This window comes from Microtus ochrogaster, chromosome 1 (genome assembly GCF_000317375.1).
Source record: "Microtus ochrogaster isolate Prairie Vole_2 chromosome 1, MicOch1.0, whole genome shotgun sequence".
In the NCBI taxonomy this organism is placed as follows: Eukaryota; Metazoa; Chordata; class Mammalia; order Rodentia; family Cricetidae; genus Microtus; species Microtus ochrogaster.
Window position 1 is genome coordinate 113,221,733 of NC_022009.1, and position 16,508 is coordinate 113,238,240.

General features: G+C 36.5%; 1 protein-coding gene across 2 annotated transcripts in view; it reads left to right on the forward strand.

The window, feature by feature from the left end:
* The window catches only part of Mlf1 (myeloid leukemia factor 1), a 24,591-nt gene extending 9,075 nt beyond the window's left edge, over positions 1 to 15,516 (forward strand). The window contains exons 2-7 of one of the 2 annotated variants that reach the window (XM_005344079.3): positions 2,460 to 2,604; positions 7,978 to 8,061; positions 9,071 to 9,199; positions 10,906 to 11,065; positions 13,358 to 13,496; positions 15,171 to 15,516. In XM_005344079.3, coding sequence (XP_005344136.1) covers positions 2,460 to 2,604; positions 7,978 to 8,061; positions 9,071 to 9,199; positions 10,906 to 11,065; positions 13,358 to 13,496; positions 15,171 to 15,276 — 763 coding nt within the window. In that variant the 3' untranslated portion in view covers positions 15,277 to 15,516. The remainder of the gene's footprint in view (positions 1 to 2,459; positions 2,605 to 7,977; positions 8,062 to 9,070; positions 9,200 to 10,905; positions 11,066 to 13,357; positions 13,497 to 15,170) is intronic. The other variant, XM_026783642.1, reaches the window with a different exon arrangement.
* Positions 15,517 to 16,508: the final 992 nt, after the last annotated feature.

Consider the following 16,508-nt stretch of genomic DNA (forward strand, 5'->3'; position numbering starts at 1 on the left):
GCTGGTCTCGAACTCACAGAGATCCGCCTGCCTCTGCCTCCCGAGTGCTGGGATTAAAGGCGTGCGCCACCATCGCCCGGCCACATGCTTTTTTTTTAAAAAATTCCAAAGTAATGTATGAAGAAATCTGAACTCTTGCTAGTAGAACTAAATTGTAAACTAATACTGTATGATTCCATGGAGAAGCCCTTTCTGTCTAAGATTACAGACAGATGTTGGCTTTTCAGGCCTTCGTTGTGGTAATGTCAAAGGACTGGGACTGAATTACCAAGAGAATTTATAGAGATGGTGGCTGACATGGAGAATTCTGGAAGGAGGCCACACTGTCATGGGAAGTTCAGTTAGAAAGCAAGGAGCCATAAGGTTACTTGGCAAAGGAAGTCACAATCATGATGTGCTTTAAATACTCTAAAATGAAAAGTAAATTATTGACTCATGGTTAGTGTGTTTCTATTGGGAAAATACTGGAAAATTATTATGATGTTGAAGTGTTAAAATGTTTAGGCTTTTCTTTCAAAATTGCAGTGAAAGAGTTAGCATACTAAGGAACTTGATTCTTAAGTACATAGAAGAAGGGCTGGAACACTATCATTTCTATGTATTTTTAAAGTCTAATCTCTTTCCCTGAGAAGCATCTAGTGATAGAATAATAGGGAATGATGTTCATACATGAAAGAGGAAGTGAAACTAAGAAATGAAGATTTATTCAACTTAGTAATGTATCAGATACTATATTTTGTGTTTTCAAGTTATATTGTGATAATAACAGGAATATTTGATATTATCCTTATTTTATAGTTGTGAAAACTTGTCTCCAGAAGAAATGCTGAAATTATAATTAATTCAGATACCACAGATTCACAGAGGACCTTGTTCCTCAAAAGTTGAGTTAAAATCACCAGGGGTACATATTCATAAATCAGGCCCAGAGCCAGTATGATTGATCATCATGGTAATTGTGAACAAGAATCCATATTGTTAGCCAGCTTGACATCATGGTGGGTGTGAACAGGAATCCATATTGTTAGCCAGCTTGACATCATGGTAGGTGTGAACAGGAATCCGTATTGATAGCCAGCTTGACATCATGGAAGGTGTGAACAGGAATCCATATTGTTAACCAGCTTGACATCATGGAAGGTGAGAACAGGAATCCATATTGTTAACCAGCTTGACATCATGGTAGGTGTGAACAGGAATCTGTATTTTTTAACCAGCTTAATAGTTGGTAATTTGAAAGAAGTTTGACAACATTTCTTGAAGCTTGGTATTGAGATATTTTGGTATTTGATTATTATAAAATTTAGAATTAGTAAAAATAAAAATTAGTCTTAGAAGCAAGACATGGTCGCACACATTTTTAACCCCAGCTCTTGGGAGGCAGAAGCAGGTGGATCTGTGAGTTCAAGGCTAACCTGGTCTACAGAATTCTAGCACAGCCAGGGCTACACAAAAAAAACCCTGTCTTGAAAAAAATTAACCTTATAAAGATTATCTGTATCTTTGGCTTTGACTATACAGATAATTGTACTTTTATAGTGTTCTTAAACATCGCTATGTTTCTCAGTGGCAAACTCTCAATAAGGAAAGTTAAAAATTAGCAGTGTTACTTTTTGTTAAGACAGAGAGAGAGAGAGAGAGAGAGAGGAGAGAGAGAGAGGAGAGAGAGAGGGAGGGAGGGAGGAGAGAGAGAACACACAATCGTAGAGATAATGATGGTGAAGATTCCTTAACTGAGAGAGAGAGAGAGAGGAGAGAGAGAGAGGAGAGAGAGAGAGGAGAGAGAGAGGAGAGAGAGAGGTGCAGGAGCCTGTAGAAGCCAGAAGAAGGTGTTGGATCCCCTGGAACTATAGTGAGACACAGTTGTGAGTCCTCTGGGGGTGCTAGGAACCAAACTCCAGTCCTCTAGAAGAGCAACAAGTACTCTTTACTGAGCTATCTCTCCAGCTCCAACCAGTATTATTATATTTCAGGAGAGTTCTTTTCCAGACTTTCATTTCTGCATATTCAATTTAAAAAGACAACTTTGGTAGGTTATTTGTTACCCATGGAGTATTCAGCATAGAGTGTTCTTTATTAGCCCTGTAGAATTATGTTGTAGACTTTCCACAGTGGTCTTACCAGATAGAAATATTTTTTCTGATTTTTTTTACAATTTTCCTCATCATAAACTACTTATAACATGGTAATTTGTATTTACCATTTTTATAGAACATGAGATGAAAGTATATTTTATTAGTATAATAAATATAGTGGATAGCAAATGGGATAGGATTTATTTATAAATTTATGTATAATTATATTTATAATACAAGGTCTTTTATTAAGTAATGCTCTTCTAAATTGTAATATTTTGTTACCTTAACAATTACATTAACTCCCAAGGTTTTTGTAGTAGCTATATGCCAGTTTTTCTTAAATTGTAACATTAATTTTTCATTATTCTGTATTCTCAACAGTGATTCCTTTCTTTCACACCGAGAAAGTATGCGCAATATGATGAGAAGTTTCTCTGAACCTTTTGGAAGAAACTTGCTCAGTGTATCTGATGGTAGAGGAAGAACACACAATCGTAGAGATGATGATGGTGAAGATTCCTTAACTGTAAGTTAAAGACAGCAAACAAGAAAGTTCTGTATAAATATGATAAAAAAATATAGAATTTACATACTTACAGTGATAGGGTATAACTAATACTTCTATTGTGGAAATATTTGTTACATAAATGAGGACGCATGTTGAAAAGCTAAAACTGGGAACAATGAATTGTTAATGGTACAGAATTAATCTGTGCTATTAAAACTTTAGGACCACAGGTTGTACAATTATAAGCAATACTAGGCCATTGTTTCTTGCAAATTTCCCCTCTGAGAACTTCCTCCCCTATGCTGAATTAGAGCCAGCAGAAACTCCTAGAACCACACACTTCATATTTTAAATAGCAACAAAATCTAGTGTGGTGTTCTATCTTTATTGCATCACTAAGCTCTGGTTGGGACACATTGGACATTGAGAACTTATTAGCCTTGACTTCAGAAGACTTGTGTAATTGCATGTTCTCAGCAGGATTATCTGAGAGCCAAACTGGAGGGGGGCACAAACAGAAGGCAAAATTTACACATGTGTGTTAACCATTGTGGGTTTCACCTCCTCTTTCTGTTACTTTTCAGCCACCAGGAATGGCATTTCCATAAAAATGAATCTTCACAATTGAAATGTAGATATTTAGAATTCAGCAGACATATGACTGATCGATCCACAGAATTCTAGACTACTCTAGAAAAACATTTTTCTAGAGCAAAATAGTTTGGCTCATCATAAAACCTGATAAATAAAATTGCCTGTGCCTTTCAAATAAGTAAGCTTTACCCAGTCATACTTACTTTTCATTAGTAAATAGTGTCATTTATATATGTTATATCTATAATATTATAAATTCATGTTACATGATGAGACACATTTATATAATTTTTAGTTTAATCCATTTTTAAAGCTAAAATGTAATACCAGGAAAATCGACAGTGCAAGAGCACATTAATTACGAATGTTGAAAATCATTTGAATATTAAAATAGTTCTGTATTTGCTATAACCATAGCAAACATGAATTTTTTGGATAAATGAGCTACTTATGAGCTTTCACGAAGGTAGCAAGAAAAGGTAATTTTGTTACCATACTTGTAAGCATATAAATGAGACCTGCTTATAATTCAGCTGGAGACGTATTGAAGGCATTTATACAAATCAGCAGTAACTCTATTGAATACCTGTTGGAGCAGAAGTAACTGTCTCTTCCACAGACACTTTTACTAAAAAATACTGAATGTTTAAGAAAAACTGGAATGAGGAATACATAACCAAATAAAGAGATTCATTTCTGTGCAGCTGTAGTTGGTAAGATGCATTATTTAGAACTATTTGTATCTAAGTAGTCTTCAAAATTATCTTTGTCTCACTAAAGTTTCTTCAAATTGAGAGGAAAACACATAGAAGAAATGTGATTAATCGATATCATGATTAAATAGGAAAGTCAAGTTAAGAGGATAATTCAGAATATAAAGAAAGTTCAAGACCAACATTTAAATGAAAATTTAAAATGATTGGTCTCATATTTTCATGTATAGTTGGGCTGCTTTAATAAAACTCTTTAGATTGAATAACTTAAGAACAGCATACAGTGCAAGCCAGCAAACAGCACCCCTCCATGGCCTCTTCATCAGCTTGTACCTCCGGATCCTGCTTAAATTCTTGTTCTGACTTCATGTGATGATGAGCAGTGGATCGGAAGCCTAAGTCAAATCTGCCCTTCCCTCCCCAAGTTGCTGTAGTTATGGTGTTTCGTCACAGTGGTAATAACCCTAACTAGGACACTGTCCCAAAAAAAGCAAGTATGAAAACTGAATTTAATATTTAAACTTGTTAGTTTCCTTATAACTAGGTGATATGCCAGAGGGCATCTAATCCTTTCAGTACAAAGAAATAGAAGTAAAAATTTTATTGGTGCAACCAACATGATTCTGTTCTAAATAAACATAATTTTATAATTATTCTCTTGTCTATAGTAATACTGACTTTTTTTTAAATATTTATTTATTATGTATACAATATTCTGTGTGTGTGTGTATGCCTGCTGGCCAGAAGAGGGCACCAGACCTCATTACAGATGGTTGTGAGCCACCATGTGGTTGCTGGGAATTGAACTCAGGACCTTTGGAAGAGCAGGCAATGCTCTTAACCTCTGAGCCATCTCTCCAGCCCCAGTAATACTGACTTTAAAATGGTAAAACTTAGCTGGGTGTAGTGGCACACATCTTTAATCCCATCACTCAGGAGGCAGAGGCAGGCAGAGCTCTGTGAATTTAAGGCCAACCTGATCTACAAAACAAGTTCCAGGATACCTAAGGTTACACAGAGAAACACTGTCTCAAAAAACCAAAAAAAAAAAAAAAAAGTAAAACATTGTTTGTCTGTATGCCTATACATAGTCTCCTTTCAGGCGACAGAGCCTTTCTATGTAGTTTAGGATGGCATAGAGCTCACTCTCTGGTACAGGCTGACTTCCTGCCTCACCCCCCTACCTGAATGGCAAGATCTGGGGTCTGTATAATTTGCCCACCTTGTAGCTCTACACTTTAACCTCAGAAAAACCAAGTTTTACTTAGACTCCTTCAAGCAGTCAATATTTTTGACTTAAAACAAAGTTAGTTGCACTTGAGGGAGTGAGCCCATGTGGAGGTCAGAGAAGTCTTGGGGAAGTCAGGTCTGTTTTTCTGGTGTGGGTCCTGGAGACCAAACTCAGGTCAGCAGGCTTGGTTCCAAGCGCCTTCAGCCACTGAGACATCTCACCAGCCCCACCCCTTTATTCCCATAAAAATGTATTCTTTTCTACATGTTGGGAGTTGTGTGAACTGTTTGATTATTCCATCTTTTCTATTTAACTTGCTTTGCCTGCCGTTTCTGAAACCTATGCTAATTTCTTATCCCTTAAACTGATCTTTAGGAAGCATACATTTTTATCTGTTTACTCATTTGGTAATGATAATAATGTGATTAAATGTCTTGTTTTAATTGGTTTTAGCAGGAGTAGTGGATCTTAAAAAATATGGAATAGAAATAGCAATGGCATTAGCAAATGCTTTGATCTTAGTCGTTATATTTGATGTTGGTGTTAGTCTATAGCAAAGACCTTCTTTTCATTACCTTACTGAAACGGCCCTATTTTCAGTCATGCTGTGGCGTCTGTTTGCTGTCCAGGCAGATGCTTCAGTAAACAGAGCATCTAAAAGCTCGCTGAGCATCTTTAACTAAAAAGCCCTGGAATGACTGGAGCCCTGAGCTGCATGGCTCTGCAGTGCATTTTTATATTTCAGGTGTGCCCATATAATAATGGCAACCAGAATTTATTGTGTATTTTTTTTTCTAGGCAACAAGTTTTTCTCTTGTGCCTTTTGGAAGGCTTGGTGGTATGGTTCGTGTCATTAGGCAGAAATTATTTTCGCTATATTTTTAACATATTTTTATTAACTCAAGCAGAATGAGTTTGCATGCATCTCACTAACTTCCATGATGGCTTTTAAGCTTTGTACTGGCAACCTTTGTTGCATGTATTAAATTTACCCAAGAGGGCATAGTCATGGGTTTTCTAAAGTAATTACCAGAGTTGTTAGGACCAGGGCCTGGGCCTGACTGCACTAACAAGCCAGACTTACCCAATGATCATCAATAAGCCAGTTAAACAGACAAGTAATAGTGAAAAGCGAAAAAGAGATGTGTTCAGTGTTGCCACTCTGGGGATACCTAAGGTCCAGAGCCTTCCTGAGTCCATCTGCAGGGTCTTGACGTGAGACTTTGGTATAGAGGGAGATGCACAGATTGAGTAAGCAGTCCTAGTCACTGTGTGCTCCAGCCATCACTGACCCATCGTTGACTCAGCTCCAGTCTCTCCTGCAAAGCACCCAACACCTTGAAATAACTCTGAAATCTCTTCCTGAGAGACAAGTTCCTCCATTGGATAATACCAGGCTTCAGCCTTTTTGTTTTCCTACCGTGAAATTCCTGAGGAAAATCCAGTTTCTAGGGGATTATTTCAATAGCCTGATAGCCAATAGTTTGATAGAGGCAAAAACAGGTTTTTAGAATATCTTCATTTCTGTCAAGATCATTGGTTTTCAACTTTCCTAATGCTATAACCATATAATACAGTTCCTTACATTGTGGTGGCCTCCCCAGCCATAAAATTGCTTTTCTTGCTACTTCATAATTGTAATTTTGCTACTGCTATGAGTTATAATGTAAGTATTTTTGAAGATAGTTTGCCAAAGAGGTTGTGACCCCACAGGTTGAGATCAAGATGGTTACAGTAAATCAATCAAAATGTAAAATTAGTCTTCAGAAATGGAAAAGTAGATGTTGAGGGAACATTCCCGTGCTGTTCAAAGAAACTTGATAATTGTATTTCAAAGATGGACTTCCACATACCTGTGATGACTTTTCACAAGGTGACAAATTATGATGTTTGGGAGCACTCAGATTGGCCGCTTTTTCTCTGATGTCAGGTTTTTCTTGCTGCCTTTACAAGTATGGATATTCTATAGCAGACCTGCCAGCCTGTTTGACTGGTTTACTAGTTTCTAATGCCAGCAAGGAATCCAAGGATTGGAACATAATAAACTTAGACTGTTTGTAGCTATATTTTCATGAAAAGGTTATTTTCATTATTTTGCACTAAATTTAAGTTATTTGAGTCTCTGAAGTTTGAGATGAATACTTGTCCTTTCTGAGGACCTGATTACAGAGGAAAGCAGAGTATCACAGACACTAGTAAAGTGGTGAGGAGGTGTGCACTGTGGTAGCACACGGGAAACACAAGACGGCAGCGCAAAGCTTTGGAGTATACTGGTGGAGATCGATTAGAGGTGAATTTAAAAATATAGTATTTATGTGTGGGGATTTATTCACATTTGTGCAGAGCCCAAAGAGGCCAAAGAGAGTGTCAGGTACTTGGTAGCTGGAGTTAGAATTACAGGCAATAGTAAACTGCTTGACTGCTAGGAACTGAGCTCAGGCCCTACCCAAGAGAGTATGCGCTGTCTGAGCCATCTTCCCTAGAGAAGACTGAGCCTTAAGGGTTAGTAAGAAGAAAGCATGGAGGAGAAAGGAGGACTCTGGCTTAAGAAAGCTGACTATGTATAAGTGTATATACAAACATTTGTGTATATGTGTGTGTGTGTGTATCTAGGCATATAATGTGTGTATATATTTGCAGTCTTCTAACTCCCTAATTTATGTTGTCTGTTTATGATTTTTGCATCTGGTCCTTTTTCTTTAGCAAATCACTCTAAATGTGTAGCCCTTGAGTTATTTTTGCCTAGTTGGATACTGCATGATACAGTAAATTGGGGAATGTTTTTTAACTGGTTTGGGAAGATTTATATGCGTTGGTGTTGTAGTTAATAACATACTTCCTGATATCCTGTAGCATGCAGATGTCAACCCTTTTCAGACAATGGATCGGATGATGTTAAATATGCGAAACAGTATGCAGGAGTTACAAAGAAACTTTGTAAGTACTGAAACAGACTGATGAGAACACTATTTTCAAACATCTTTAACCACACTTAGCATAGCAAAAGAAGTGATTACATGGCTAACCCATAAACAATATTACATGAGTAGTACATGTAATAATTAACATTATTACATAATAAGTTGCATGATTAACCCATATACAATTCTTAGGTAATTGATTCCTGAAACAAAAGTTTAAGTGATTATATTAGAATATTATAATTATAATAACAGCTTGCATATATTTTCTCTTACTCAATTAAAAAATTATAATTATATCTCATTAATTTATTTACAACCTAAAGGTCTGATAAATCACATTGGTTGGCTTACAAAAATATTATGAGTTGCTATTGTAAAGGAACACTTTCTATAAATTTGCATGTTTTATTGTTACCTATTTACTTCGAAAGTTGCATTACATGTTAGTAACTACGTTTCAATATTTTAAAAAAAAATCTCTGAAAACAAAAATGTTTTGGATGTTAGATTAGCTCCATACAGTCTAAGTATTATAAATGAACACTAATACGGCTACTTTTGTGCTTATAATATTAGCATCAAAACAAGTAACTTGGTTTGATCTGAAGGTGACCTGTATCATTTCAATATCCAATTTGAATTCTATGGATCATTTAAGAATGCTAAAATCTAGGGTATTAGCAATGGTTTTAGGAATATATCAATCTGGTACCCAAAGAAAGTGTGACAGTTCCTGGTACATTCCTAGTTGACTTGATCTTGATTGGCAGGACATTACAAGAGATGGTCTTTGCCTAAGGAGTGTATCTTCTTTATCTAAATCTAAGCCACACAAACTGGGATTTGAATCATTTGTTATTCTTTATACAAGAAATAGAAATTAGCATTAAAAATCGCAGTAGATTAGGGCACCTAGTTCCATTTTGAACAACTCTATAGCTAATAGTATTGATTATTTCAACTCTTGGCATTCATTCTTTATGTTTAACTAGAATCTTAATTCACATTGCCTTTGTCTCTAGGGTCAGCTCTCAATGGATCCGAATGGGCATTCATTTTGTTCTTCCTCTGTCATGACCTATTCCAAAGTAGGAGATGAACCACCGAAGGTGTTCCAGGCCTCAACTCAAACCAGGAGGGCTCCAGGAGGAGTGAGTTTTAGTACTGCTGGTTTTAGACCAAGTCTTACTGTGTAGTCCCAGCTGCCCTCAAACATGGAGCAGCCCTGCCTCCGTCTCTTTAAACTACCATGCCTGGCTCTGAGTGTCTCTCTATGGAAACCATCCTGCTGTGGGTAGCTGGTAGAAGTTGAGGTTTACCATCACATAAATATCTGTTGATCCTTACTACACGTTTGTGCATTGATAAGATAGACACTAAAAGAAACCTTTGTTTTATGAAATGTCTACTTAGAGTTTATATATGAAGTTAAAACTTAAAGTGTTGCTGGGTGGTGGCGCATGCCTTTAATCTCAGCACTCGGGAGGCAGAGGCAGGCGGATCTCTGTGAGTTTGAGGCCAACGTGGCCTACAAGAGCTAGTTCCAGGACAGGCCCCAAAGTTGCAGAGAAACCCTGTCTCGAAAAACCAAAAAAATTAAAATGTTAAAGTGTACAGAAAGGTTGTATAATAAACCCATATTCCTGCCACATAGATTAATTAAATCAGCAGTTTCCTCTTTTTCTTTTAAGATAATTCTTTATTTTTTGAGGATGATTGTAACATATAATTCTTCTAAGATCACTTTTCCTCTCTCAGGAGACAACCATTTCCTATATCTGGAGCTTGTCATACTTGTATATTTTTATTTATTCTATAGGTTTTTAAACTTTGCACAAATAGTATCATTGTTTGTGTCCTCCAAAACTTGCCATTGCTCAGCAGCCTGTTTCAGAAATTTATTCAAGTTGCACCTGTAACCCAGGTTTCTTTATTTTTAATTTTAATTTCTGGTTTTGTTGGTTTTGAGGCAAGGTCTTAATCCAGCTCTGGCTGGCTTGGAACTCAATGTGCATCCTAGCCTGACCTTGAACTCGTAGAGCTCCACCTGCCTCTGCCTCCTGAGTGGCCCACCATACCTAACTTTTTTTTTTGTTAACTACTGTGTAGCACCCATGTAAAGGAATCTTAGGATAGTATCTCTGGGCTTTTAGAGTGTGCATAGCCCCTCACCTTTAAAAATTAAATTAAAGTTACCAACTTACTAACCCATAGTGATGAAAATTCTTGGCTTCTACAAACAGTGACATAAAAATTCCCATTTCTCCATTGCCTTGTAGGTTGTGGTAAGATTTTAGATTAATGATTTAGATAATGAATGTAAAGTAATTCATTTTTAGTTCTGATGTGTAAACACACCTATTAGTGATACCTTTACATCGTTTAGCAAATTTTCTAGTGTTTTACTTTGCTGAACACAGTGAAGTCTTGATGTAAACTGTGTAGTTATAGATGTCACGTGGAAATCACACTAACAATCACTGGCTAGCATAAGCACTCTAGTACACTCTGTGTGTTGGTAGGTGTGGTCGTAAGACTCCAGCCCTCCAAGCTCATTGGAGGAGTGCCTGCACTTATCAGCTTCCATCCATTGCATCGTCAGAGACAGTGTTAACGATTTATTATTTTTACAACTTGGAAAATGTTAAAATTGTAAACAGTTAAATATTATCTTTATTACCACACCAAGTTGATAATGGAGCTGGGTACAGTTAATCATTTTATTAATTGTACAGAATAATGGACTCGGCAGCAGCAAATCTGCGGCCTTACTTCAATAAACAGAGCCTGAAGAATGTAGAATTAAATCCATTCATTAGGATTAAATACTAGCTAAATAACTTTTACCTTTTTCAAGATAAAAGAAACCAGAAGAGCGATAAGAGATTCTGACAGCGGTCTAGAGAAAATGGCTGTTGGTCATCATATCCATGACCGAGCTCATGTCATTAAAAAGTCAAAGAATAACAAGACGGGAGATGAAGAGGTCAATCAAGAGTTCATCAATATGAATGAAAGTAAGTTAGCACACAAAATTTACTTTTCAAAAGGTAAAATAGTAGCTGCATTCCTAGAGCTTCATGGATTTTTATTAGGATAAGGAACGTGTAGGAAGTGCTGGTCAGAGTATTCAATTGTGGTTCTGTCTCCTAACACATCTTACCTTGACTTTGTGAGGCATTGTTCAGTTTTCTTTTAAGTGATAAGATGAAAGATTTGGAGTTCTTTCTTAGTAATATTATCTAACTATAGGCAAAATGAGTTTACTTTGTGATTGTCAAGAAGCTTAAAGGAATAAATAAAAATCAGTCATAATTTCAATTCCAAAATACCATCCAGGTTTTGATGAATTTCTTAGTTTTATGTATATATAAATATATTTTCCAACTTGATATTTTGCTATTTTCTTCATACTGCACTCAATTTATTCCACCACTATAACTATACACACCTATTATTTTTCAAAAATATTCTGTTACCTAAAAGTTTTGTGAATATCTCATAACTTAAAAGATTTTATAGTTTGTATAGGTAATTTTAATTTCTAGTATATTTTGATTTCTAATATATATGTAAGATACAAGCAAATCTTTCTTTCCTAGATTTTTATATTTATTCTTCAGTACATTAAGCTCTTCTACTTCTTACCTTTTCTTATTATATTTTAAATTACATTAAAATTACTATTAATTGACAAGTTACTTATTTTGTCTAAATATTAGTAGTCAAGCTTTTATGCTTTCATTAAAATTGAATTATATTGCAATGTCACATTTACCTCATATTTTTAGAAAATTCTTTGAATAATATTTTATCATAATAAAGAATTTAAATGTGTATCATTTCAGAAAAGAAATTATTTTAGATAAAAGTGACTACTTAGGCTGGTGATACTGTTCAGGGGATAAGATAAATGCACTTATTACTTAACCTACCTCAAGTTAACTCCAGGTGCCTACATGGTAGGAGAGAGATCATTCTTAACGCAGTAAGATGGAAGCCAAATAACTGTAATCATCATGATCTTATCATCAAGGTATATACTGAGATGCCTAGAGAGACGGAGTAGTGGTTAAGAGCTCATACTTCTCTTACAGAGCACCCGAGTTCAGTTCTTACTGTCAGGATGTAGGGAGCCGAGGAAGCCCTGTGTTAGTGAAGTCCTAAAGGAATGTATATCATTGATGTGGGGACGGCCACACAAGGACTATAGCCTCAGACCCGTGAGAAATTGGCAAAGGCATTCTCCAGTAGGTCAGCCTAGGAATTGGAAGTCTTGTTCCTCTAGTCCAAGTGTGAACGTTTACAGAGATTGATCGTGGGCTGGAGAGATGGCTCAGCCGTTACAGGCTAGGCTCACAACCAAAAATATAGAGATTGATCGTTGTATACAAAAACTGGAAGCTTCAACTTCCTCCTCCTGACTGTTGTTACAGATTTAGACTGCTGGTCTGCAGAGATGACCTGTGGAGCCTAGCTACCCTCCCAACTCTGCTGCTCAGTAAAACACAGGTTTCAGGTTGTTGTTCGGGAGTAGTTGGTGCTGCTCCAACAGAGTGCTGGCTGCCTACCTGACCCCGGCTTCTCTGTATGCGTGTTCCTTGTCATTTCTTTGTTCCCTCATCAGCCTAGGCAGGGTGCCAGGGACAACCCATGTGGGTTACATCATCAGGTGACCCACAAGTACATGTAACTACAGTTCCAAAGATATGCTTCTGACCTCCAAGGCCACCAGCATTTACATCCTCACACCCACACATGGACACACATATATACATAGAAATTAAAAAATAATAACATACACATATATGTATATACATATGTACACTGAGTATTTTATAAAAATCAATATGTGGGAAAGTTAAGTTTAGGATATTTTGTAAAGACAATGTAAAAGAACAAGAACAATCATCTGTGTGTTCTTATAGAAATTAGTTTACCTACTTGATGACAACATAATTGATAGTGTTAGGAAACTGACAAGCTTGAGAAGTCAAGTCAGGAACGTGAAGAGGTGAGGAGAGGCGCAAAGACTGAGGGCTGCCCACGACCATGGGGAGCAGCACTCCCATGATGAGATGATCACAAGTTCAGAAATGCGTGTACTTGATCGTCCAGTCCACTGAGTAAGAGGATAATCCAGGAGCTAAGTGAAAGCCCATACTACCATAGCCAGATGATCGCTAGGGGAGAAACAAACAAGGGAGACACTGCAGAAGCACCCCCTCTTTCGGAAGGTTAGACTGCGCGGTGTGTGGTGACCCACGGCCAAGCTGGCATAGAACCTAAATACTTGTCCTTTCATGTAGGCGATGCTCATGCTTTTGATGATGAGTGGCAAAATGAAGTTTTGAAGTACAAGCCTACTGGACGGCCACACAATCTAGAGAACACTAGAATGCGAAGTGTGGGTCATGAGCATCCAGTGTCACGAGAACCCAAAAGAAGGTAAAAGCTCTTTCTAAAAGCAGTGCTCTTAATTAAAAGGTGTGCCATGTAATTCTGGGGAGGTAGCTCATTCTGTAAAGGTTTGCCACGTAATTGCAAGGATCCGAGTTTTATAATCAAATCCTATGTTAAAAAACAAATAGCCTGACGTAGTAGGATTTCTCACTGGCTAGCCAGCGTTGCCTGCCTTCTGAGTCAAAACCTAAAGAATGATAGCCAAAATTTCTATGATTTATATACGTGCACACACACATTTACGTGAACCTACCCACACATGTATTCTTACCCCACACATAAACATAAAGCAAAAATATTATGTAACTTTATCTCTTATCACATTCTTAAGAATATCTAAGTTGTGTATATATACAGTAACTTTTATGATTAAAGTAACAACTTTATATTAAACCTGAGTAGTCCATGCAAATCAAAATTTTGTTTCTGAAAACAATAAATACTATTTTAGAGCTATTCTTAATCATCAGGGGAAAAATAGAAGACAAAAATCCTAAGGAAACTATATATACTGTGATGTGTAGTTATCTTGTGAAGCAATTCCCTGTGTGAATGTTCAAAGTCATAATTCACACAAAGTTAAGATAGTTATATAGACCCTATAAGGAGAAAGGTTTTGTATTTAGAAAACTTAACTTTCTTACTTAGTCAAAATCCATCATTTAATTATAAATTAATTATAAATACTTTCACAGTATGTAATAGTATTGTGTAAGTATTTAATGAAATGTGCTTTTTATGTATACTAGATAGTTTAGATAAATTTTACAAAAAGTTTTATCTTCCTTGAAATTGCTTTTGGAAAAACTGGGAAAATTAATTTGTTAAAAGTAAATATTAAAATGTATGGTGTTTTTATACATTTAGTAAATATTCTGAAGTTTATTCAAGTTTTTGGGAGAAACTACAACAGGAATCCATTCTAGACTCCGAGAGAATGCAGGACTGTTAGAGAAGGCCTCACAGGACCATCACTGGACACATGGGCCTTGAATAAATTGAAGCCTTGTGCTGAATCCCACATGCTGGCATATTTTCTTTGAAAGTACTTGGTCAGGAATTTAGAGCCTGAATGTTTTCTATTAAATGGCTTAAAATTTTGCCTCTATCTTTTCAGTAATATTTGTCTCACATTGAAAACTTATGGTTAAACATCTAACATTGCTAAGCTTCAGCACAAAATCTAGGTCCCAGTTAGAGAAAGCAAGCTCATGTTGGCTGTTCTATCCCAGTTAGAGAAAGCAAGCTCATGTTGGCTGTTCTAGCAGCTATATTTTCTCTTAGTAGTTCTATCTGTTCAAATTTTCAGTAGTGAATTTCCACATGATAAAGTGTGCTGGCCAGCATATTAACTGTTAGACATGGTTGACCACGAATCCCCTCTCACATGTGGGTGGTACAACTCAGGAGCTGAATTAGGGGTAAATATCCCTAGTGGCTACCATTTTTAACAACACCGTTTAAGCTGCAAGCAGTTCAGTACATCTTAGGTAAAACAGCTCCTACCTTCTTGAATGTTCAATATAGTACTTTTCTAAAGTTCTGGGGGAACTTTTAAGATCAAACTCTAAATTGTAGTGATTTTTAACTTGTTTGCAGTGACTTATAAACCATTGAGTATTTTTAAATGGTATTAATAGTCATATGTATATTTCTTAGAGAGAAAATTCATCAAAATCCAGCCGTGGAGAATGGAAGAAGAGCACACGTTTTTGCGGACAAACTCAACATCAAAGGATCACCTTTGAAAATCAGCAAAAAATAAACAATGCCTTTCATGTGTTTAATTGGTTGTTTAACAAAGAAAGTCATGGTGCTAGATAACGTACAAAAGACCAATTTGTCGTTAACTGATACATGCTTTGAAACGTTCTTCAGATTTGTAAGTTTTAGCTTTGCATTGTTCATACATTAGGAATAAAATTTTGATGTTCAACAATGTGATTAAATTGGTAAACATTCTATATAAAACTCTTTAAAGCATACTCACTAAAACTCACATGCTGATTTTGCTTTCTCGGTTATTTTGATATGGACTACATGTAATACATATTATATATTTTAATAATAGATAATATATATTCTATATATAGTATAAGTATATATATTCTTGCATACTTACCATGATTGATTATAGTTCTGAACTAGTTCTGTCATTTAGTTCAGAGCAAAAAAGTGGATGTTAAAATAAAATATACTCAAGCTTGGCAGTGGTGGCACACGCCTTTAATCCCAGCACTCAGGAGGCAGAGGCAGACAGATCTCTGAGTTCTGGGACAGCCTAGACTACACAGAGAAACCATGTCTTGAAAAGCCAAAAAATAAAATACACCCAGTGTCTGCTAACACACTAAGCAATAGTGCCTGAGCTGGCCTTACCCTAACTGTCATCATAGAACCTATTTTAAGTTTTTAAGATAGCTAAGTATATATAGCAATTATAAAATTTGAGAAAAACTAAACTTTGATTTGTATCACTCTACTTCCTGTAGAAGTAGATAGATGAGCATATCCTTGGTGCTCTAAGCTTAAACCCCACCAGTACCCTAAACATGAACTCAGGGGTTCACTGGGTTTCTCTGTCCCTCTTCACAGTGTTGAGTAAATCTGTTTTGCGTTCCACTTTTAATTTGACTCCTTTAATTAACTGTTGAGGATAGGTGACTGGGCCTGACTTGAGACACGGGTTGTGACTGAATGAAAATGAGGATTTGCTAGTCCTACTGGGTGAGAATGAGACCGTTACCACCATTTTGAGCCAAATTGGAAGCAAGTTTTAATTAAATACAGGCCAGGGATCCAGGTCCATTCGAGAGTTCCCAGAGAATGGCCTGAGCTACTTTGGCCAGGCACTTAGAAAGGCAAACCCTCAAGGCTACGTACTTCACCCGATGGGGTGGGGTGGATACATTCTGATTTACTTCCTGACTATGTACCTCCTGCCTACAGATGATCAAGCATATCTAGTTCAGTTGAGTCAACCAAACTTGTAGAGGA